The sequence below is a fragment of the Canis aureus genome, chromosome 18, assembly GCF_053574225.1.
Source record: "Canis aureus isolate CA01 chromosome 18, VMU_Caureus_v.1.0, whole genome shotgun sequence".
In the NCBI taxonomy this organism is placed as follows: Eukaryota; Metazoa; Chordata; class Mammalia; order Carnivora; family Canidae; genus Canis; species Canis aureus.
In genome coordinates, this window is record NC_135628.1 from 13,226,802 (window position 1) to 13,250,642 (window position 23,841).

Below are 23,841 nucleotides of genomic sequence, written 5' to 3' on the forward strand. Positions count from 1 at the left end.
AATTTAGTAGGTTACTTGTTATAATGCAGACAAATTGGGCCATAAATATGTTTTCAAAGATACTGATTTTTTCATACACCATTTAAAAGATTAAGGTGTAACTTATATTCAGTAGAGTTCACAAGTCTTAAAAGCGTAGCCCAATGAATTTGTGCATATGTAACTACTGCCTAGAAGAAGATATAGAACATTTCTAGCACCCAGTACCCTGGTGACTCTTCCTAGGTTATAACCCATCCCTCAGTGATAACCACTATTCTGATTTCTAATACCATGAATTAGATTTGCCTGTTTTTGAACTACATAAAAATGAATTGTATGATATGTACTCTTTTGATCTGGCTTTGTTTATGCAGTATTCTCTGATATTCATTTGTATTGTTTCTTGCAACTTCAGCTGCTTTTTCATTGCAATATAGCATTCTGTTATACAAATTACCACAATTTATTTTTTCTGCTGTTGATGTTATATCATTTCAATTTTAAGTGATGAACTACTTGATAAAGTATTTATTTTGTTCAGGAACTATATTGTTTTGCTTTTCCTTCTGTTTGTAATGCAACCTGTCCTCTTGTTATGTAAAATTATGCCAGGTTCTCAGGTTTTATAAATATTAGTGAACTGTATGAAATTGCCATTTTGTGGGTCAAAATTGGCTGAATGGTATTTTCCACCAGGCTTTGTTTCTGGTGATCTAATCTTCCTTTCAGACAGAGACCTCATAATTACTTAATCTCTTCACAGTTGTGAAAAACAAAGTTGAGTGAGTCTGTCTCTTTCCCATTCCTTTAGATGAGGAACATGAGGCACTGATGGGTTTAATGATTAGACTAATATTACAGAGAGGTCATTGAAAGAGCTGGGAATAGTAGCCAGGAATCCTGGTATCCTTTTCTCCTGTTCTAGATACAAATTAAGCTTTCGTTGTGTTGGTAATTTCAGTATATTCACCTACTTGTGAATATAGTGAGTATCCATTTTAATATTATTTCCCCTCCCCCCCAATAAGGGTGATCCAGTTGGGGTGAATGATTTCTTTGATCAAGTTATTTTTGTTTAAGGTTATAGTGAAGTACATTGCTGATGGCTAAAATGTCACATTACGTAGTGACTTTTAATATATGAAAGTAGAATCAATTACCTTATTCCTTTTCTGAAGAACATGAGTACACTTCCCCCAAAGAAGCCTGCATATGTTTTTTAACAAATTTTGATTTTCCAGGAAAAAGAATAATAGTATGTTTTTCAATGAAATCTTTTTATTGGTCTTTTATTATGTTTTTATGCATGTTTAAAAGTTACTTTTTCTTAAAGAATAGTTAAAATGATAAAAGAACAACACTTTAGGTTGTCTAATAGTACATTTTAATGCAACTGCAGCAAGATCGGTGTGACTCTTAATTTATATTCATCTTGTATGAGTTATTTGATCACCTTTTATGAACTTGAGTCCCACTTTCACATGCTTCATGGGAGATCAGCATTTGGCAGGATTGGTGTTTTTTTAAATAAATACACTATTGGCACTCCCAAACCTTACTCATCAGCAGAAGGAGCTTAAAAAGGACTGATGCTAAACCTCTCAGGTAGATAATTAGCAAGAGAGCTGAAATGCTATGACTCCTGGGGGAAAAGGGTCTGTCCTACACACACTGTCACCTCTCTTCCATTTCCCACTCCCCATCAAGGGCTTAGGCAGGTGGTTCAAGACTTTTGTTAAGTATCCTGAAGTGTATAGGTTGTTTGAGGTGGAACAGAATTCTGAATTTAGAGGTCACTGATGCTTTATGGCGAAAAAAGAACTCTTGAGTTGGGCTTTGTGGTCATAGAGCCACTAAGTCTTAGGAACCAAAGAAAGCATTTTTACACTGAATATTCATTAAAAAAAAAATCAACATGGGCAGCCTGGATGGCTCGGCGGTTTGGTGCCTGCCTTCGGCCCAGGGCATGGTCCTGGAGACCCGGGATCAAGTCCCGCATCAGGCTCCCTGCGTGGAGCCTGCTTCTCCCTCTGCCTGTGTCTCTGCCTCTCTCTCTCTCTCTCTCTCTCTCTCTCTGTGTCTGTCTCTCTGTGTCTCTCATGAATAAATAAATAAAATCTTTAAAAAAAAAATCAACATACATGTAATAAGCCATCAAAATTAGGAATTCTTTAGCATAGTTTTATTCACTGATTTTAATTTGGTGTAACTTTCTCCCTTTTTATTATGAAGACTAAATGAGAAAGAACCTAATTACCTCCCTTTACCTTCCTGGCTGTGCCTTCTCCTCACATGACTTTTCCAAGTTTGTGATGCTCTTAGTCTTATCTCAGTTTTCTTGTTCTTTCCCTTTTAGTGTCCACTTCAGTCTGTCTTTCCTAATGACCTCTTGTCTCGTAAAGTTATATATTTTTTTTTTAGGGAGACTGACATTGTTCATGGGCGTTGGGCTACAGCCTGGGTTCTGATGTTCCTTAGCCTGTGTTTGCCCAGCCTGCCCAATGTGAACTATCAGTTGGCAACACTTAAGTCTGAAACCCCTGAAGAACTGAGACCTACTGGCCCATAATGAAAGTTTTGTTTGTTCTGTTTATTTTTGGCTGTTTGTTTTTTTCCCATTTATTGAATGGCTTCTTTGTGTAGTCAGCCTTCAACATTAACCTGTGCAGTCTAGCTCTTGCCTCTCAGCTTATACGTGTAGTAAACATTTAGCCCCTGCAAATTTACGCTTTTATCTTTAAGACACCAAAATGCAAATTTCACATCTTGGCCTAGAAAATGTTAACTGGAAGGACTTTTAAGTACCTTACATATTTGGATTATTATCCATTTTTGACCTGGTACTTTACCAGGTCTTTATCCTAAACCCTACAACTTCTAAGCTTTAACAACTTATGTTTAGGGCAGGATTTCATTATCATAGCACTATTTTAGGATAGATATTTTTGTTGTCGGAGTCCTGTGCATTAAAAGATATTTAGCATCATCCTTGGCCTCTACCCACAAGATGCCAGTAATACCCTCCCTCGTAACAATCAGAATGTCTCCAGACAGTGCCATGTGTCCCCTGGGGAGCATCATTGCTTCTGGTTTAGAACCATTGGTTCAGGGTTTTCCCTGTTTTATTTATACTTCTGCAGTGATTTAGAACTGTAGAATGGTCCCAGAACTACAAATAACCTGTTTATCCACAATGGTTGGAGAGTGACATGTTTAGGGTCCTGCCATTCATTCATTCATTCATTCAGTGTACATTTATTGAATGTCTATCAGATCCATGCTAGATGTGGGAAAGGAAGAGATGATTAAACAGTTCTGATACCTGTCTTAGTAAGTATATCAGCTATTTAGAGTACCATGTCTTATTAGGTTCTATGTTCTATACAGAGGAAGAAAAGAGGCAGTGCTGCTCTACAGACATAATATTAAATATCTGTTGATAATTGAATGGCCATATAAAGGACAATAAGCATGGACTCTATAATCACATACACATCCATTCAAAACAGTTTGCAATTCATTACTCTGTCATATAACCTTGAGCAAATTAACATTTCTGAGAATTAAGTGATATAACATGTACAGTTTTCTGTGAAATCCCAAACTCACATGTGTCAATAATTGATATGTTATTATTATTATTATTGTTATTTATTTCTGCTTATTATAGAAAGGATCCCTGAGTGTCTAGTCTTAAATGAGTGAATGACAGATATATGTGAATAAAGTCTTCAAAAATTTGAAATAAAATAAATAGTTTCTAGGCAGGCATCTGTGCAAGTCCACTAGCATTGAAAATCCTTTAATAATAGGAGTCAAAGATTGGGGGCTAGAGCCATAAGGGTCCATGAGACTTGGAAAAAAGAACTGGTTGAAAGAATCATATATCATTTGCAGAAAGTACTTAGGAAAGGTTTATAAGCAGACCTGGCCAGAAGTCAGATTTGTAGACAGGACTTGAGCTGGAACCTAGTTCTAATGAGTAGGGTTTAAGACAAACTCACTTTGTCAGTTTAGACTTAAATCTGAAAGTTCTTAAAGGTCTAGCTACAATCTCACCTATTTCTCTTCACATTGCTTTCTTCTCTGATCCCTAGGTTATTGATGTATTTTCTGTTTTTCACATTTCAACTTATGCTACCTTGTATTATTATTCAAATCTTCATAGGACTGCCTTGCTTCCAGAGCCAGATTAGAAGCTGGTTAAAGCCAAAACAATGGACTTATAAAGATGCTTCTCAAAGCCATGTACCTAATTAGTAGTATTCCATGTATTTGTGGAATGAAAGAATGCAAGTCAACACAGCTTTAAAGTAGTGCACGAGCATCAGTATACTAAGTGATTTGTACCTCTTTAAATCAACCAATCGAGTGACATTACTAAAATATGTTTTAACATACACATATGATTTATTTAATTTTAAAAATTATTTTTGTGGTAAATAGGCAGTGTTCTTCTCTTACTGCTCGCTATCTTTATAGCACCCAATTTCAAGATTGTGTTGGATTTGAAAATGCCTTGGATTTTACTTTGGTATTGGTAATACTATTGAAAATTGTATCCTTTCTGTGAAAGCATATTCTTTGGTAGAGTTGAGTATTCAAATTATGTATGTGTATTATCTCATATCAATATTAAACTTTGATCATCTAAATGGTATGAAGCTGAGGATTATTTTTATAGATAATTCATCATATATATGCTTATATAGAAGTGACAATGTCTAGCATGACCAAAGTTTAGTAACATTTTTTAATATTTAAAATGTCTTTTTAAAGATTGTTGCAAAATTTATAAAGTTTACAGAACCTTCAGAATACCTTTTGTATAATAAGCAGTTTGCTTCATCTGGTATCTTTGTTATTTCTTTTGTTTTGATTTTGTTTATTAACACAGAAAAGCTTCACTGGCCTGAGCAAGAACTTGCTAAGAAGTCTGTTCTAAATGCAGAAGAGTCATTGATCATTGACAGCAAAAGAAGCATTTCACATTTATCTTCTGGAATACTGAAGGACATTTTCACAACTGGAACCAGTAGTTACAATGTCCTACTACAGAGCAAAGAGGAAAAAAAGCATCATTCACAAAAACAGTCTTCCTCCACCTACTCCAAAAGATGTAGAAAACCCAGCAAATCTCCTAGTTCTTCTCGTAGTAAAGATCTTCGCAAGATGAAAGCCCCAGTGCCTGTGATGAGCAGTGGTACTTGGTACTGCCTGGAAAGGCAGCCTGGTGTTTTTGTCACTAGTTCAGTGTCGAGTCCTATAAAGTTTACACATGATATCTCTGTTACAGGAAGCAGCATAGTACTGCCACCTAAACCCAAAAACAAGGTAAAGCGACGCCATTTCTCTTCTCTGCCAAAGCCAAAGCTGCAGCCTCAATTGTCTAGAAGTTTTGAAAAAGGAGATGACTTTTCTGGGAAGAAATTTTGTATACTGACTGCTATAAAGCCCACCAACTTGGAGAAAGAGAAACTGAGATTCTTCAAGTCTGACTATACCTACAATCCTCAGTTTGAATATGCAAACCCATCTCTGCCAAGTGTGTTAGCCAAACACAGCAATGCATCTGACCGATTTCTTAAACAGGTAAAACACTACTTCAGTAGTGATATTTCATTTTTATGTAACTAAAGCAATTATTTACAATCTTATAAAAAAAGACTTTAAAACGTATTTCAGTTATTTATGTTTTATAGTTAACTTCCTTCCTGAACATGTAAATATGTGATAGGAAATCTCCAGGTGAGTGCCATAGCCTGTTTGTAAACTACTTTGCACTAGTCAGGATCTATGTGACAGGAAACAACTATATTTGTAAAAAAAGCTTCAGATTCTGGTTCCAGGCTTTCCTTTGGGAGATACATACCTGTAGCCCATTAGCCAATTGATAGACAGGTGTTTTATGTAGCTTACACTGTGTCTGTGTTTTCTGTTTGATTTTGAATATCCCTTAGATGGATCCTATAATCTTTCGTTCCCTTTTTTTACATTCCCACCTTACTTAGGCTTCATAGGCATTTTGGAGAGCTAGGCTTGATACTTGCCCATGAACTTTATAATGCTTTATTGAAATTGTTTATTATCATCAAATAAATAGCTCACTCATTTAAAGAAAATAATGGAGTTTTAAAAATTATTTTCAGTGTTAGCAAATCATGATGTGAGTGATTTGAACATTTTCCAAGTTGCTCAATTTAGACACTTAGCACATAGTTTTGTGTGTTACAGGCTTAATAGACTTTGAAATCCACTAAAAATATTGAGAAATTGGCTGAAGGGCATAGTGTTGAAATCATAAAGGTAGACTATATCTTGTTAACTTTCTGCACATTTTTATTTAATACATGAGGTTCAACTTGGCTTTGTGAGCGATTGAAATCTGTTTGTAGGCTAGGTAAAACTGCATGGTTCCATTTGCCTGTAGTGTGTGCCCTATTTTAGCATTTTTGCTACAATACAGTTTCTTCAACCTGTGACTAGCAGATTTTTTGTTGTTACAAATGATACAGAATCTGATCAGTCTTTTGAAGCCATTATGATGTAAAGCTCATTTTAGGATTACAATAATTTTACTTCTGCTGTTTATTTTCCTTTGTTAGAAGAAACCTCATCTGCTTCTCTGGATTTTTAATGGGTATTCACTTTTCATTTAAATGTGCTGAGATTGTGCTAAACACTGATAAAAAGGTCAACTATTGTTTTTATACCTGTTTTGGCAGTCTTTTTTTTTTTTTTTTTGGAAAATTGAATAGGGCTTTCACTCATTTAAAATGTATGATAATTATAAAAATGTTCTTTGCTTTTTCCACCCATTAGTACTAAAAGAGATGGTTGAGATTTACTTACCAATATTCTTTTTGTCATCTAGGCATTTGGTATCCTACCCTAATCCCTACGATTTGGGAAGGAATTTCCCATCATTAGATCAAAATGAATGTTCTCTCATTTCCCTGGAAGACAATTAGGAAGCATGAGCAGCTACAGACTGAGAATTGACCCTGCTTGGCTTGTGGCTATACAGTCTATTAGGTTTTTTACATACTTGGATTGCTTTGAGTATAGAGCACCAGCAATTGTAGCTGGCTGTACTTCACCATTTGGGAGAATGCTCCCAACAAATGCTTTGTATACTGTTTAAATCAAATGAAAGGGATTCACTAGAATAAAACCTCCATAAGATATACTTAAATTCCATTCAGCATCTGACTGAATTATGACATAATGTCATACATCTTTCCCTTCCCCAGGTGTGAAGTAAAACCATAGTTTCAGAGCTAATCTCGGGATTCAGAAACATGCTGCACAAAGAGGCCAGGGTAACTAAGTTGCCCATTGGTCTCTGGCCTCCACCCTCAAAGCCTTGTCAGCCTCTAGCAGATCATCTTCCTAGTGTCAAGATCTAAATCCTTTGGTGGCGGGTAGTCTACACTGCTGTCGGAGAGTGACCATGGTCCTCTAAAATACACAGTTGAGCAGAACAATGTAAAACTTTCCTTGTGCAGATAAGTCTCTCAGAGTAGAACCAAAGTAGTAATCAAGCTCTGGTCATTCCCAGTTGATTGTCCCATCAATGTCAAGGAGTTCCAGAATTCAGGTTTTTGTCATCTAGGCATTAGGTTCCCCAGGAGACAAGGCCTTTGAGGTGGTTCATGGAATCTAACATGGGCTATAGCACTTGAATATAACTCCAGGTGAAGCCTGCTGGCCCCTTGCTGACAGCTCCTCAACCTGTTAGTGTGTTTAAACTTGACAGAAACTCAGAATATCAGATTTCTGTGGCTCTGGACCTTTGCAGGAAAGAGTGCAGTGCTTCCTGGGGACTGGAGGCAGCTGGGATAAGAGAATGCTGAAAGCTGTTAAGGGTCAGAGGCATCCTCACCAGTGGGTCGGAAGTGGATCTTTATTTTTTTTTTTTTTTTTTTTTTTTTTTTTAATTTATTTATGATAGTCACATCAGAGAGAGAGAGAGAGAGAGAGGCAGAGACACAGGCAGAGGGAGAAGCAGGCTCCATGCACCGGGAGCCCGATGTGGGATTCGATCCCGGGTCTCCAGGATCACGCCCTGGGCCAAAGGCAGGCGCCAAACCGCTGCGCCACCCAGGGATCCCCGGAAGTGGATCTTTAATGGCACCCTTATGCGGGAAAACTGACAGCTGGTGCACTTTGTGTCCTGCTTCCTGGGCTGACTACCCCAGGAAACCTAGATACCAGATCCACTTGGCTTTGCACTCTGTACTTTGTTGAATAAGATTGGTAGTGAGAGATGAGAGGAAGAGTCTTCAGGGTGGTAATAAAAGTCCTTGAACTATTTTCAGTATTTCCAGCAGTCAAATGGAAATTATATATTTACATGATAGAGCCAGCGACAGCTTAAGTGATTTGTTTTCTACCTTCAGGCTGGAATCATATCTCAGTGTAGATCCAGGCTAGCTCATGCTAACTAGAAGTTCTGATCCGTAGAGTGGTATTTAATAACATTGGGAAAATAAGTCAACTTTTGTTTGGCTAGATAAGATAAAGGTTTTGAATTATTTTCTTACCTGTTAATAAAACTGGAGCAGTGGGTAAAATTAGTGGTGGGTAAATGGGGAGCTTTTGTGTGAGACAAGGAAGGCTTTGGGGTGTTGGGTAAAGACCTTGGGACAAGTCTACCCTCTGGCTGTCAGGGAAGATTAAAGGTAGGCGTGTGCGTGCAAATGGAATTGACAGAGCAGGCTGGAGACTGCTGACTTAAAAAGTTCTGCTTGCAAGATTAACCTTTGCCTGGTATCTGGGAACTTGACTGGTAAACGGTTTCCTACCCTGAAATAAAGCTTTACGTAAATGATAAGAGTAGCTTGCTATGCCTAAACTGTGCAGACAGTGCCTACATTGAACATCTCTTTTCCTTTTGGGAGTGTTGAATTTTGGAACATGTTAGGCATAGGGGTGCTTATGTACCAGCCCCCAATAAAAACCTTAATAAGTTTCCTTGGTAGACCACTCTTTACATGGCGGTGACTCTTAGAATTCAGTTGCTGGAGAAATTAATTGTATCCTTTGTGACTTCATTCAGAGAGGATTCTTGGAAGCTTGCTTCTGGTTTCCTTCAGACTTTACTGGATGTAAGAAATGGGGAGTAGTGGGCTTAGGTTGATCTCTTAAAGGCATTTATTTACACTAAGAATTTAGAAAAGAAGAAAAAATTCTGACCTCAAGTAAAACATCTGTTTGGGCTGTTGTACTTGCTATTTGTTTGAGATTCCTGATCGATTGCAAGGTCTGGTGGCTTCTATAGCTTTTGTTAAAGGGCCATTGTATTATGCAGTTCTAGGGGATACTGTTCACAAATTGAGTCTGGGCCCTACATTTGTATAATAGGGTTAATATTTACCATAAACATGGGGCTCTTTGGCATCATAATACTTCTCTAATACTTTTTAGTTCTGTGATCCCTTATACAGAAGGTCAAGTAAATTAAGTGTATGCTGAGTTAGAAATTTTGTATTGAGGGTAGCTGGGGAAGAGTGAACAAAAAAGCACATTTGTTCTTCATATAATTATTATGAAATAGCTGACCCTGCCTTTTTTGTTTGTTTGTTTGTTTTAGGACCCTTGCTCCTCTGTATTCCATTAAAGTTGCTTTGAAATTTCAGGACAAAGTAATATAACTATCAGTGTGTGACAAATTAGTACTAGCATTGATAGAGTACTTAATATTTGCTTGTTAGAGTCTGTTTGCTTAGTAGTTTATCCTTATTTTCATCTTTAGTTCCTCACATGAGATGGAGCACTTCTAATTTTACCAGTTGAAAAAAATCGATCTAGAGAAATGACGTAACTTTTCCTGTGCTCACATATAGTAAATTACAGAACCAGGAATCTGTTCCAGTTACTTCTGTTATTTACACAATGGCCTGTTGGCAAACTAGCTCTCAGTGGCCATGATATAAATATGAATGCTTCCACCACGACCTATTTCTTTTTTTTTTTTTTTTTTTTTTTTTACCACGACCTATTTCAAGCAATGTAACATCACCTGGCTTGCAAATAATAAAAATTCAGTCAGTTCTCACAAGCCAATATGATGGGGCTCCAGCATACCACTGTTTCACAGCATGGTTTTAGGCTGGTTTTTCTAACCCTGATGCCACCACCTGTACCTAAATGGTACTAGATGAAAAGATCTTATCATTTTGCTGACAAGAATCTGTGCCTCTGGCATGAGGTTATTATAGGGACATTGAAGATCTTTTTTTGCCTTCTATAATATACCTATGAAATAGTGATAGTTACTGTTTTTTGGAAGCTGTAAAACAAAAGTATCTATAAGGGCATCTTTCAATTATGGCTTCAGTCTCAACTTAGTACACTGGTAATTAGTGCCTTGGGATGAATGGCAAGGTCAAAACTGGGCTCCTAGTCTATAAATTGAGTAAATATTTAAAAGAAGCAAATACAAGGGCTCCCCAGAAAGACTATCCACATTATAGGCAGTAGATTTCTCTCTCCTTGCCCCCGTGACTCTGCAAGGGAACAAAACAGAAACATCCCTACCATTAAAGCTCCCACAATATATTCCTTTTCTCTTTTATTACTATCCTAAATATTGCATTTCATTTTTTTCTTTCTATTTCACACGGAGTACACACAATCCAGAATTACAAGTGTTAAAATTACGTAAGCAATTACAAGAAACAAAATAATTGAAAATAGTTTTCAAAAATTCCTTCTACAATGAGATAGTGTATCCAGTGTTTTCCTATTCCTAAGAATTTATATTTTTCAAAGTAACTCTTTGTAAAGATAGTTTAAAAGAAAAAGATTTATTTATTTATTAGAGAAAGGGAGAGACAGCATGGGAGGAGGGGCAGAGGAAGAGAGAAAATCCAAGTAGATTCCAGCGTGGAGCCCAAAGGAGGGCTCCATCTCATGAGCCTGAGACCATGACCTGAGCAGACACCAAGAGTCAGATGCTCAATCGACTGTGCCACCCACACGCTGCAATAGTTAGTTTTTATTAACCCATGTTAATGGAAAGAAACACTTACATGAATTAGCTAAACTAGAAAGAGATTTTCTGCTCTCTATTGAATAATTCTCATGAAAGCAGCCACCTTTGCTTTCCTGCTGGGTCAGTGCTACACCAGCCATGGGTAGTTCATTAGGGTCAGTAGTAAGTAATAAACACAATAATAGAAAAAGCCACAAACTGTGGTATGAAATGGAGATTGTAGAAAGCAGTGATACTTAAAATCAAACATCTAAGTAAAAATAAAACACTGAACTGATTTATAAAGAAAGCTTTTGAATTTTGATATAGTTCTAGACATCTTGCATCATAACCTCTGCAGGAAAAGATGTAGTTAGGAAAGAATGTAGGATTAAAAAAAAGAAAGGAAAGAATGAAGGATTAAGTATTGAGGAATGTTAGTGCAGATGAACAGATACTAAAGGCTTGCAGGTACTAGAAGAAATGTGCAGATATGTTTGCAAAATATTGGTATGTCAAAAACCTACAATAAAACATCTTCATCTTTTTTCCATTGTAACATACCAAAGTACTCCATAAATGTATGCTTGTTAATCTTTACAATATCTTAATACCTAACCCTCTCAATCAATAGCAAAATGGATTTAAGGTGTTTATAAGAATTACTGTCTTTTATATATGAGGCTTGTTAGACATTTAAATGTAACCAAGAAATTGGAGAATTGCCTTTGTTTAAAAATAGTCTTTGATTTGGGATTGATTTGTAGATGTCTTGCTCTGTAGAAGAGAGATGGGCTGAAGTTTTCCTTGCACATTATGATGTAGAATGAGTATATTTTTATTTTTATCCCTAGACTACATATTCTTATAAATATGAAGCACAGTTTCAGCTTCATTTTCCCATATATATATATTGAGGGAAATAGACTCTAAATGATTACTGAGAACTATTTTCTAGGACCACACAGAGGTATCTCTCAGTTGAGGTCTAAAAATATTGTAGCTAATTAAATCAAGATTCTGTTTTATGTCACATTGTATATCTAGTAATGTCATTCATTTTGTAAAAACATTTAGCTCTTCTTCCACATTACATACTAATAGAAAGGTTCAGTTTCTGCTAGCTTTGTTAATTGAAAATTCTTTTATTTCAGGTAATAGTACTTTAACACAACATAATCAGCAGATAAGTTGGTTTGTTAAAACTAGTTTTCTAGGGCCTCCTGGGTAGCTCAGTCTGTTTGAGCTCAGGTTTTGATCTCTGAGTCATGAGTCCAGGCTCCATGTTGGGCTCCACGCTGGGCATGGAGCCTGCTTCAAACAAACAAAAACACAACTGATTTTCTGAATAAGTGAAATTTGTTTCTTCAGGTACAAAAATGTAAAAATTAGACATTTCAGTGAAGTTCTTTCTACAGGATATGTTCAGTTCGACAACTCAGGAGAATACTTTTCAAACTTTTCTAAGACAGTAACCTAAGAGCAGAAATGTAAAGAAAGTAATCAAGGAAATCAGGAGCAAATTTGTTTCATCTTAAATCATGTGAATTTTACGTTATACTTTATATCTTTATGCTAACATAGAAACATGTAAATTGCTTGTCTTCAAGTAAATGTTGACTGCTAATTCAATTAAACAAAGGCTATTCAGACCAAAGAAAACCTGTTTGTGGGCCACATTTATCCCTTGGATTGCCAGTTCATCACCTCTCTTTTACCAGATCTGTTGAATATAAGCTTTGTTGTATTCGGACCTCTGGTTAGCTTAACATAAAGACTTTTTAAGTGTGGTCCTCAGAAAACAATGTCTTGTATAAATGGAATAGATAATTCATTGTTTATATTAAAACTCATGCATTGAAATAAATACATAAAGTCGCATCCTGTTCTAAAGTAAGATAGGTGTTTTTCTTTTTTGATAGAAGCAACTTAATTCGAAATTAGATGCCTTCACTGATAGCAGGGTGTCTTGATGTAATATTTCTTTAAGGCTAAGTTTTAATTGTACTAACATTGAAGGAACTTTGTCTTGGTAAACTCCAAGTTCAAACTTAAAAAAGGGAGGAAAAAAGAGAAGTCTCTTTTAAATTAGACCACTCCTTCTGTGACATAGTTTTCTGTTTAGCAAATCACAGACCTTTCAAAGATAACCAAAAGTTACAAGACTTTTTTTTTAAAGACTGACTTTATTTAAAAAAATAAATAAATAAAGATTGACTTTAGTATGGTCCATATTAGATTGGAGAAGTGGAATCATTTCTTAACCTACCAGCAGAGGAAGATTTTCTTATATTCAGAGATGGAAAATACCCCCATCAGATTGTATGTCCTTGGAAGAAGTGACCTTGATGACTCCTTGAAATAGTGTTTTGTTAAAAAAAAAAAAAAAAAAAAAAAAGAAAAAAAAAAGAAATAGTGTTTTGTTGATTTGCCTTTGAAAACAAGGTCTTGGCTGTAGAATAGTTTGAATGGCTGCTTTTTCCTGGTAGGTAGTAAAAGGAGAATCTTCATTACTAAGCTTTTTATAAGTATCTTCTCCTGGTAGCAGTTACCTTCTGATATTATTGGTACTCGTCTTCGTATTCAGACTATTCCCAGCCCTGCTGATACAGACATGAGTAGGGGAGAGCAGGGTGGGGAGAAGAAAGCTGCAGATGACATCTTTGTCCTACTGTGTTCTTTTACTTGTTCCTTCATTGACGTTAGATTCAGTGTCTCATATCTAGTTACTTCCTGGGATCTGCATATGTAGAATATAATTTTTTGAAATACTTTTGTTATAATTGGATCATAATCTACAGTCCATTTTATAGAAAACTGAACTACGTGTTGGCAAAAGTATTTACTTCAGTCTCCCCTGCTCTCCGTACTGCATCAGTGTCTGTTTCTAAGATACAAATCTGATATTGTTTGCCTTCCTTAAAAACTTCAGGGCTCCTTATTTTTTTTTTTTTAATTTTTATTTATTTATTTATGATAGTCACAGAGAGGTAGAGACACAGGCAGAGGGAGAAGCAGGCTCCATGCACCGGGAGCCTGACGTGGGATTCGATCCCGGGTCTCCAGGATCGCGCCCTGGGCCAAAGGTAGGCGCCATACCGCTGCACCACCCAGGGATCGCCAGGGCTCCTTATAATTCAAGATTAAGTCTAGAATCTGTAGCACGTCCTATAGATCTTTCATCTTTCATGATCTGCTTTGAGCTTGCTTGCATTTTCAAGTCAACTCTATACTTCCAGCTCTGTGCATCTTGTGCAAATTATCTATCATGGCATTTATCACACTGTTATCCACAAGTTTCTTTTTCTTTTTTCTTTTTTTTTTTTTTTTGTCTTCACCACTAGACTGACTTCTTTGATAAAAAGTGTATTTTATTTAGTTCAGTTATTCCCAGAATCTAGCGCACTTACTGGCCCTAAGTAAATGAATCTTCTTATGCCTCTTCAATCTAAGAACTGTGTATTTTACTTTCTTTACTTGTATATGCTTTTGATTCTATTATTTTTGCCTGGAATGCCCTCTATTTCCTCTAGTACCCATTTTTATTTACTCTATAATCTCATATTATATATACCTGCAACAGTATTACTAAATTATGTTGATTTATATGTCATCTCTGTCAGTCTAATGGTTAGACAGGGACCTAGATTCAGAATGAACAAAAGTGCCCATGGTTAGGGGTGCCCAGCCAGCCCAGCCCATAGAGCATGCAACTCTTTTTTAAAAAATTTTATTTATTTGAGAAAGCAAGAGAGCACAAGCAAGGTGGGGGGAGGGAGCCCACAGAGAGGGAGAAACAGACTTCCCGCTGAGTAGGGAGCCCCAGTCTGGGTTCAGTCTCAGGACTCTGGGATCATGACCTGAGCCAAAGGCAGAAGCTTAACTGACTGAGCCACCCAGGCAACCCTAGAGTATGCAGTTCTTGATCTTGGGGTTGTCAGTTCAAGCCCCATGTTGGATATAGAGATTACTTAAAAGTAAATTTTTTTTTTAAGATTTTATTTGTTTATTCATGGGAGACACAGAGAGGCATAGACTCAGGCAGAGGTAGAAGCAGGCTCCCAAAGGGAGCCTGATGTGGGATTCAACCCCAGGACTCTGGGGTCACGACCTGAGCCAAAGGCAGATGCTCGACCACTGAGCCACCCAGGTGTCCTACTTAAAAATAAAATCTTAAAAAAAAAAAAGTACCAGTGATTAGCACAAAGAAGATGAATGAATGAATGGTCTTTATTGATAGTATTCTAGAAATTTAGTAATGTGTTTTTTTTTTTTTTTAAAGATTTTATTTATGCATGAGAGACACAAAGAGAGGCAGAGACACAAGTAGACAGAGAAGCAGGCTCCATGCAGAGAGCGTGATGTGGGACTCGATCCTGGGACTCCGGGATCAAGCCCTGGGCCGAAGGCAGGTGCTCAACTGCTGAGCCATCCAGGTGTCCCAGTAATGTGCTTTTCAAACAGTGGATCTGTATTTGTGGCCCAAGGATCATTTTTAACTCGAAAGTATGTTTTTTGGGGGTCAGCATCATGTCTTCCTTAAAACATTGGAATATAAAGATGCTCTTCTTTTGTTTCTCCCAGATGTTATATTCAGTGGCTTTACACAGTGGTTATTGCTTAGAGCTGAAGGTACTGAGTGTACTGCTCTAGTGTCCCATCAGTTTGTGACTATAGTACCTTAAATGGAGGCCTAATGATCTGATGAGTAATCCATATCTTACTTTGCTGCCAAGAAGCAGTAGCCACCATTGAAAAATTCAGTCTGCATTTGGGATTTTGCTTTTCATCCTGAGAATCTCAAAGTACCAGAGAGAGAGAGAGTGTGTGTGTGTGTGTGTGCTCACACCTCACGCTTATCTGAAATAAGCATTTCAAATTGATTTGAGAGATACTGCATGAGAAAGGAGGTCATAAGAGTTGGAAAACACAAAATATTATATTCATCCCCAAGATTCACCACGTAGAGCATCATAATAAAGGCTTGGAAGAGTCTTGTTTAACTTTGTTTAATCCAATATTTTCTAAACACATTTGACCATGAAACCTTTTTAAAAATGATTGTCTTGTTAGCCACTGTTTCATAAGAAATAGTTTGGAAAACACTGGCTTACAGGAGTGATCCTTATGTGATCTCCCAGGGGGGTTATTCAGTATTTGGATACATGGTGGGGGAAGAATTCTAGATGTTAGAATTTAAGAAAAGGCGAGTAATGAAGGGGGAGGGCTGGGATTGGATGGAGGTCAAATCAGTTACCTTAAATTCTAAAATTAAAACCCTGTCTTCTGCTGAAACTATATACAGTCATATGGGAAATAGATTACCAAACACATTCACAGTGTGTCTCTTTCCCTCCCTCATCTCTCCCTCTCTCTCTCTCTCTCTCTCTCTCAGCATTGTCTCTAGCTCTAATTTCGTCCTCACAACAACTCTTTGAGGTAAGCAGGGCAAAGATTTTCATCTCCATTTTACCAGTGAAGAAACTAAACCTGAGAAAGGTAAAATGACATATTCAAGATCACACACTTAGTAAATGGTAGAGCATTAATGTAAAACCAGATCTGATGACTCCTAGTGTTTCCACAATATCACCGTGACTCATATCGGATTAGTGTCCCTATTGTATATAGTTTTTCATGGAGAGAAAACAGCAGTTGAGAAGGGAGATAGTTTTTAGCACAGGACTATTGAAGTGTCTCGTGATTGATGGTCAGATTTCCAAACTGCTTAACAGTAAACAGATTCATAAATAAACTAAAAGCAGATCATTCACCAGAATGAGATTTTTCAGAAAGTTTGTTAAATCATCGAAGATAATGCTGAAAGTTTTATAGAGAGATTTTTTATTTTCTGGATTAGTGGCTCAAATGTTACACTGTGCTATTTGACTATTCTTTTTTTATTATAACAACGTTATTAGGTTATCATTCATATGCCATACAATTCACCCATCTGAAGTATACAGTTCAGTGATTTTCAATGTATTTAGAGTTATTAGTCCATTACCACTATCAAATTTGAGAACGTTTCATCACCTCCAAAAAGAAACCTTATAATCATTAGAGTATTTATTCACCATTTCCCATCAATCCCTGAGCCCTAGGCAACTACTAGTTTATTTTCTCTATATTAATTTTATGCCTCTTCTGGACATTTCATATAAATGAAATCATATAATATGTGATTCTTTATGGGGTGCCTGGGTGGTTAAGTGGGTTAAGTGTCTGCCTTCAGCTCAGGACCCTGGGATTGAGTCTCACATAAAGCTCCCTACTCAGCAGGAAGTCTGGGTTTCCCTCTGCCCCTCCCCCGACTCATTTTCTTTCTGTCTCTCTTGCTCTCTCAAATAAATAAAATCGTTTTTTAAAAATATATGATTCTTTGTAACTACCTCCTTTTGTCTAGCATAATGTTTCCAAGATTGATCCATGTCATAGCATGTATCAGTACTTTTTATTGTTGAATAATATTCCATATTTATGTGTATATTACACTTTGTTTATCTAGTTATCAATTGATAGTTGGGTTGTTTCTACTTTCTGGCTATTGTAAATAATGTTGCTATGAACATTTGTTTACAAATTTTGTATGGACGTATGTTTTTAATTATTTTGGGTAGTAGCAGATCATATGGCAATTGGTCATATCGGAACTCTAAGCTTATTAGTCTTTTGAGGAAGACTGTTGTCCAAAATGACTGCACCATTTTACATTCCTCTCAGCAGTGTGCGAGGGTTCTGATTTCTTCACATCCTCATCAGTTCTTGTTTTGTTTTTGTATCTGTTCTGATAGCCATTCTAGTGAATGTGAAGTAGTATATCCTTGTGGTCTGGATTCGTGTTTCCCTGGGGACTAATGATATTGAACATCTTTTCATGTGCTTATCAGTCACTTGTATATATTCTTTGGAGAACTGTTTATTCAGATCTTTTGCTTATTTTCTAATTGGGTTATTTTGTGTTTTTATTACGGAGTTGTAGGAGGTTTTTTTTAAATATTTATTTATTTAGAGGGTGTGCAAGCAGGGGGAGGTTTCAAGGGGAGAGAGAATCTCAAGCAGACTGTGGTGAGTAGGCTCTATCTTAGGACCCTGACATCATGACCTTTGCTGAAATTAAGAGTTGAATGCTTAACCGATTGAGCCACTCAGGCACCCAAGTTGTGGGAGTTCTTTATATATTCTAGTCATGAGTCCTTATCAGATAAGAAATTTGCAAGCATTTTCTCCCATTCTGTACTTTGTTGAAAAGAATTTGATTACTCGTGTGTGTATGTGTGGAATGTCTAATTTATTTATTTTTATTTTAATTCCAGTGTAGTTAACACGTAGTATTGTATTAGTTTCAGATATACAATAATAGTGATTCAAGGGGCATCTGGGTGGTTCAGTGGTCGAGCATCTGCCTTTGGCTCAGGTTGTGATCCTGGGGTCCTGGGAATGAGTTCTGCATCAGGCTTCCTGCATGGAGTCTACTTCTCCCTCTGTCTTTGTCTCTGCCTCTCTCTCTGTGTCTCTCATGAATAAATAAATGAAGTCTTAAAATATATATATATAGTGATTCAACAATTCTATATATTTCTTAGTGCTCATCAAGGTAAGTGTGCCCTTAATCCCCTTCACCTCTTTTATCCATTCCCCCATCCACCTGCCCTCGTTAATTGTTCTTTATAGTTGAGTCTGTTTTTTGATTTGTCTCTTTTATTTTTCCTTTGTTCATTTGTTTCTTAAATTCCACATATGAGTGAAATCATATAGTATTTGTCTTTCTTGACTGGCTTATTTTGCTTGGCATTATACTTGGTAGATCCATCCATGTTGTGGCAAATGGCAAGATTTCATTGTTTTTTATGACTGAATAATATTCCTATGTATACACATAGGTGTATATGTATACACCCTACATCTTTATCCATTCATATATTAGTGGACACTTAGGCTGCTAATTTGGCTGTTGTAAAAAATGCTGCAATAAACATAAGGATGTGAGAATGCAAGCTGGTATAGCAATTCTGGGAAGCAGTATGAAGGTTCCTCAAAAAGTTGAAAATAGAGCTGCCCTGTGATCCAGCAGTTGTACTACTGGGTATTTACCCCAAAGATACAAATGTAGTGATCCAAAGGGGCACCTAAACCCCAATGTTTATAGCAGCAATGTCCCAGTAGCCAAACAGAAAGAGCTCAGATCTACATCGACTGAGGAATGGATAAAGATATGGTATATATGTACAAGGGAATAGTACTCAGCCATTAGAAAAATTAAATTTTTCCATTTGTAATAACATGGCTGGAACTAGAAGATATTATGCTAAGCAAAACAAGTCAATCAGAGAAAGACAGTTATCATATGCTCTCACTCATGTGGAATTTAAGAAAAAACAGAAGTACAGGGGGAGAGAAGGAAAAATAAAACAAGATGAACTCTGAGAGGGTGATAAGCCATAAGAAACTCTTTAATCATAGGAAACAAACTGAGGGTCGCTAGAGGGGAAGGAGATGGGAGGATGGGGTAACAGGGTGAAGAACACCTGTTAAAGAGGGCATATGATGTAATGAGCACTGGGTATTATATAAGACTGATGAATCACTGACCTCTACCTCTGAAACCAGCAATATATTATATGCTAATTAATTGAATTTAAATAAAAAATTTAAGAAACCCATAAGGGTGTATATATCTTTTCAAATAAGTGTTTTTGTATTCCTTGGGTGAATACCCTGTAGAGTGATTGCTGAATCATAGGGTAGTTCTATTTTTAATTTTGGGGGGAACCCCATACTGTTTTCTACAGTGACTGCACACAGTTTGCATTCCTACCAGCAGTACACAAGGGTTCCTTTTTCTCCACATCCTTGTCAACACTTGTTACTTGTGTTACTTAGCCATTCTGACAAATGTGAGGTGACATCTCACTCTGCTTTTGATTTGCCTTTCCCTGAAGATGAGTGATGTTGAGTATCTTTCCATGTGCCTGTTGGCCATCTCTATGTTTTCTTTGGAGAAACATCTATTTGTATCTTCTGCCCACTTTTTAAAAAAATATTTTATTTATTTATTTGAGAGAGAGAAAGTGTGGTGCCGGGAGGGGAAGAAGCCTAGGGAGAGGGACAAGCAGACTCTGCTTTGAGCATGGAGCCTGACAAGAGGCCCAGTGTCATGATCCCAAAACCATGACTTGAGCTGAAACCAAGAGTCAGACACTCTACCTACTGGCCGTCCAGCCACTCCACTTCTGCCCATTTTATTTTATTTATTTTATGTTTTTAAAGATTTTATTTATTATTTTAAAGAGAGGCAGAGCATGAGCAAGGGGGAGAGGCAGAGGGAGAGGGAGAAGCAAGCTCCCCGCTGAGCAGGGAACCCAGTAGGGGCTCAGTCCTAGTACCCTGAGATCATGACCTAGCTGAAGGCAGTTGCTTAACCAACTGAGCCACTCAAGTGCCCCTACTTGACTCATTTTAATTAGTGTTGTTTATATATTTTGGATACTAACCTTTTATTACATATGTCATTTGCAGATCTCTCAGTAGGTTGTCTTTTTTGTTTCGTTGGTTGTTTCTTTGCTGTGCAGAAGCTTTCTATTTTGATATAGTCACAATCGTTTATTTTTGCTTTTATTTCTCTTGTCTCAGGAGACACGTCTAAAAAGATGTTGCTGTGGCTGATATCAGAGACATCAATGCCTGTGCTTTCTTCTAGGATTTTTATAGTTTCAGGTCTCATATTTAAGCCCTGAATCGATTTTGAGTTTATTTTTGTGAATGGTCTAAGAAAGTGGTCTAGTTTCATTCTTTTGCATATAGCTATCCGTTTTCTCAACACCATTTTTTGAAGAGACTTTTTCCCATTGCATATTTTTCGGCCCCTTTGTCAAAGATTAATTGACCATATTATTGTGGGTTTAGTTCTCAGGTTTCTGTTCCATTGATCTATGTGTCTATTTTGTGGCAGTACCATACTATTTTGATTACTACAGCTTTGTAATATCACTTGAAGTTTTGAATTGTGATACCTCTAGGTTTCTTCTCTTTTTCTGATTGGTTTTGCTATTTGGGATCTTATGTTCCATACAAATTTTAGGAGTGTTTGTTCTAGTTATGTGCAAAATACTATTGGTACTTTGATAGGGATTGCATTATATCTGTAAATTTTTGGGGGGTGGTAAAGACAAGGTGGGGTGGGGGACAGAGAATCTCAAGAAGACTGGACCCTGAGATCATGACCTGAGCCAAAATTAAGGGTGGAGACTTAGTTTTCATTTGCCTTCCAGGCTCTCCCAGAACTGAGCCTGCTGGTAAGTTCCAGGCTTGAAGTCCTACTGGTTGTAAAAACTCATGAAAATCATCCCCTCTAGTTTTCAGAGCCAAATGCTATGGGGACCCATCTTCCCCATGTGGGCTACCCAGTGTGAAGGTCTATTTCTCTCCCTACTCTGCCCTCACAGTTCCCTCCAGCAGTTGGCCCCCCGAATCTGTTTTGCTTCCTACTGCACTTCTGCCCTTCCTACCCTCTTCAATATGGCCTCTTCTCTAATTTTAGTTTCCAGTCTTCTGGTTGTTTTCTGGGTTATTTACACTGATTTGAGTGTTACCTAGTTGTATTTGTGAGACAAGGTGAGTTTTAGGTTCTTGTTACACTGCCATCTTCCCTATTATACTCTTATTTTCATAGAGGAGAATAAGTGCCTCAGGGTCATGAGGTGGCAGTGGCAGAAGGTTGTGTTCTGTTTTATGTAATATAAATGACATCGAGATCAGGGGAGAGATAGAACTATTTCCTTCATGCTGAACAATTACTCATTTTGTATTTACTTCCTCTTTGCACTAGGTTTGAGATCTCTGAAAATCAATTTGTTCTGTAAGAAATACAAAGTTTTAGAATATCCTCTTAAAAAGAGGAAGGATTCAGAAATAATTGATATGAGCAGAGATATTATATTGATTCATAATTTAGCAAAAATATATGGTTTTTGGCCCAACTTTTTAAAAGGCAAAAAGTATGTTTGGTGGCCTATTTCAGTCCATTTTGAGCAAGAAATATTATCCTACCTGGTACTGTTTTTGTGTAACTTGAGAGTAGTTCCTATCATATCATTTTCTAACATGGTGATGGAAGAGTTAGCCAAGTAATAAAATGGACGCGAAGGAAAGGTACAAAGTCAAATTCCTACAGATTAGGAGACTGAGACCTGGACAAATGGATATGTATATATTAAGATGTTTTGGTTCTAGAAGTTTTAAAACTGATCAGTAAAACTATGTAATGTCTGAGTGTTTACTGTGTATATTTGCTATTCTTATAGTTGGAAGGAAGCAGAGGATATATTTGATGTCTATGGCTAAATCAGGGCTAGATCTCCACATGGTTGAGGGAAGTGGCTGCTTGCTCCATGAGTAGGCCTCAAGAATGCCTCAACCTCTTCCTACCAGCAGTCTACTCTGCCTAAAACTCTACTATAGAAAAATATTTGTTTGAATTTTTAGGGGCTTTCTCCCCCAATGCATTCTTTTTTTAAATACAAATACTCCAGAGTAAGGATATATATTTTTTTAAATTTATTTATGATAGTCACACACACACAGAGAGAGAGAGAGGCAGAGACACAGGCAGAGGGAGGAGCAGGCTCCATGCACCGGGAGCCTGACGCGGGATTCGATCCCGGGTCTCCAGGATCGCGCCCTGGGCCAAAGACAGGCGCTAAACTGCTGCGCCACCCAGGGATCCCCAGAGTAAGGATATTAACGAATGACTGACTAACTGGAAAATGGGAGAAAGGTGTGGAGCCTGCTTAAGATTCTCTGTCCCTCTCCCTCTGCCCCTCCTGACCCCCACCCACCCCTACCTTAAAAAAAAAGAGAATAAAATCCCATAATTCTATCACCCAAGGATAATCACTATTCATATTTAGTGTTTTCCTTGCCCCGTGCCTAACAGTGTTCATAATTGAGGTTAGTATACTTTTAAGCATCTGCATTTTCTCATGTCCTTAAAAACTGTCAGCATTTCTTTTGTGTCAGTATAACTTTCGCTGTATATATTTAATAAAATGGGTATACAGTAAGTCTTTTAGTTGTTCCTACTGGGATTTAAAAGGTCATAGTTTTGTTAGCAGTCTGCTTTAAGGGGCTTCTTGCAGAGAGCCATGCAGTGGAGATGCTGATTAGGATAGGCCTGCACCGGCATCCTAGGTCAAGGACAGAGGAACACGGCTAGACTAGGCCTGCACCAGCGTCCTAGGTCAAGGATGGAGGACCACAGCTGTGCCAGTTATATAGGAAATGTTCTTTTCTTTCTCCCAGCTGTCATTTTACTGAAGGGAAGGAGAGGCCCAGAAAACTTGGGAGAGCTGAGAAAGAAATCACTATTCCACCTTTCTTTCTCAAGTGAAGTTTCTTTAGTCCTTGGGCTGGTCATGTCCTAGGGGAGGGGAAAGAGTTTTTTTTTTTTTTTTTAAGTTTTTTTTTTTTTTAAGACTTTATTTATGTATTCATGAGAATACACAGAGAGGAGAAAGAGAGAAGCAGAGACACAGGCAGAGGGAGAAGCAGGCTCCATGCAGGGAGCCTGATGTGGGACTCGATCCCCGGGTCTCCAGGATCACACCCTGGGCTGCAGGCAGCACTAAACCGCTGAGCCACCGGGGCTGCCGGGAAAAGAGCTTTAAATTAGATATGATTGACATTTTAAATTGGATTAAATTGGCTTAAAGTGGACTTTTTTTTGAATACTTGAAAATTATTGGAAAGCTAAAGAAACTGGTTGACATATTCAGAGATAGGAAGGAGATATTCTGGATGGCAAATTGAAAGCAATGATTAGAGAAAAATTGTTTTAATTCCTCACCAAGTAATACTGGGAAATGTTTTTTGATTAACTTTAA

General features: G+C 37.3%; 1 protein-coding gene across 5 annotated transcripts in view; it reads left to right on the forward strand.

Annotated features, from left to right (window-relative positions):
* MATCAP2 (microtubule associated tyrosine carboxypeptidase 2) overlaps positions 1 to 23,841 on the forward strand; it is a 61,530-nt gene that overhangs the window by 17,546 nt on the left and 20,143 nt on the right. For 2 of the 5 annotated variants that reach the window (XM_077856203.1, XM_077856204.1), the window contains one exon: positions 4,880 to 5,574. In XM_077856203.1, coding sequence (XP_077712329.1) covers positions 4,880 to 5,574 — 695 coding nt within the window. Of the gene's footprint in view, positions 1 to 4,879; positions 5,575 to 7,575; positions 7,680 to 9,108; positions 9,248 to 23,841 lie in introns of those variants that run through there. The other 3 variants (XM_077856205.1, XM_077856207.1, XM_077856208.1) reach the window with 3 other exon arrangements.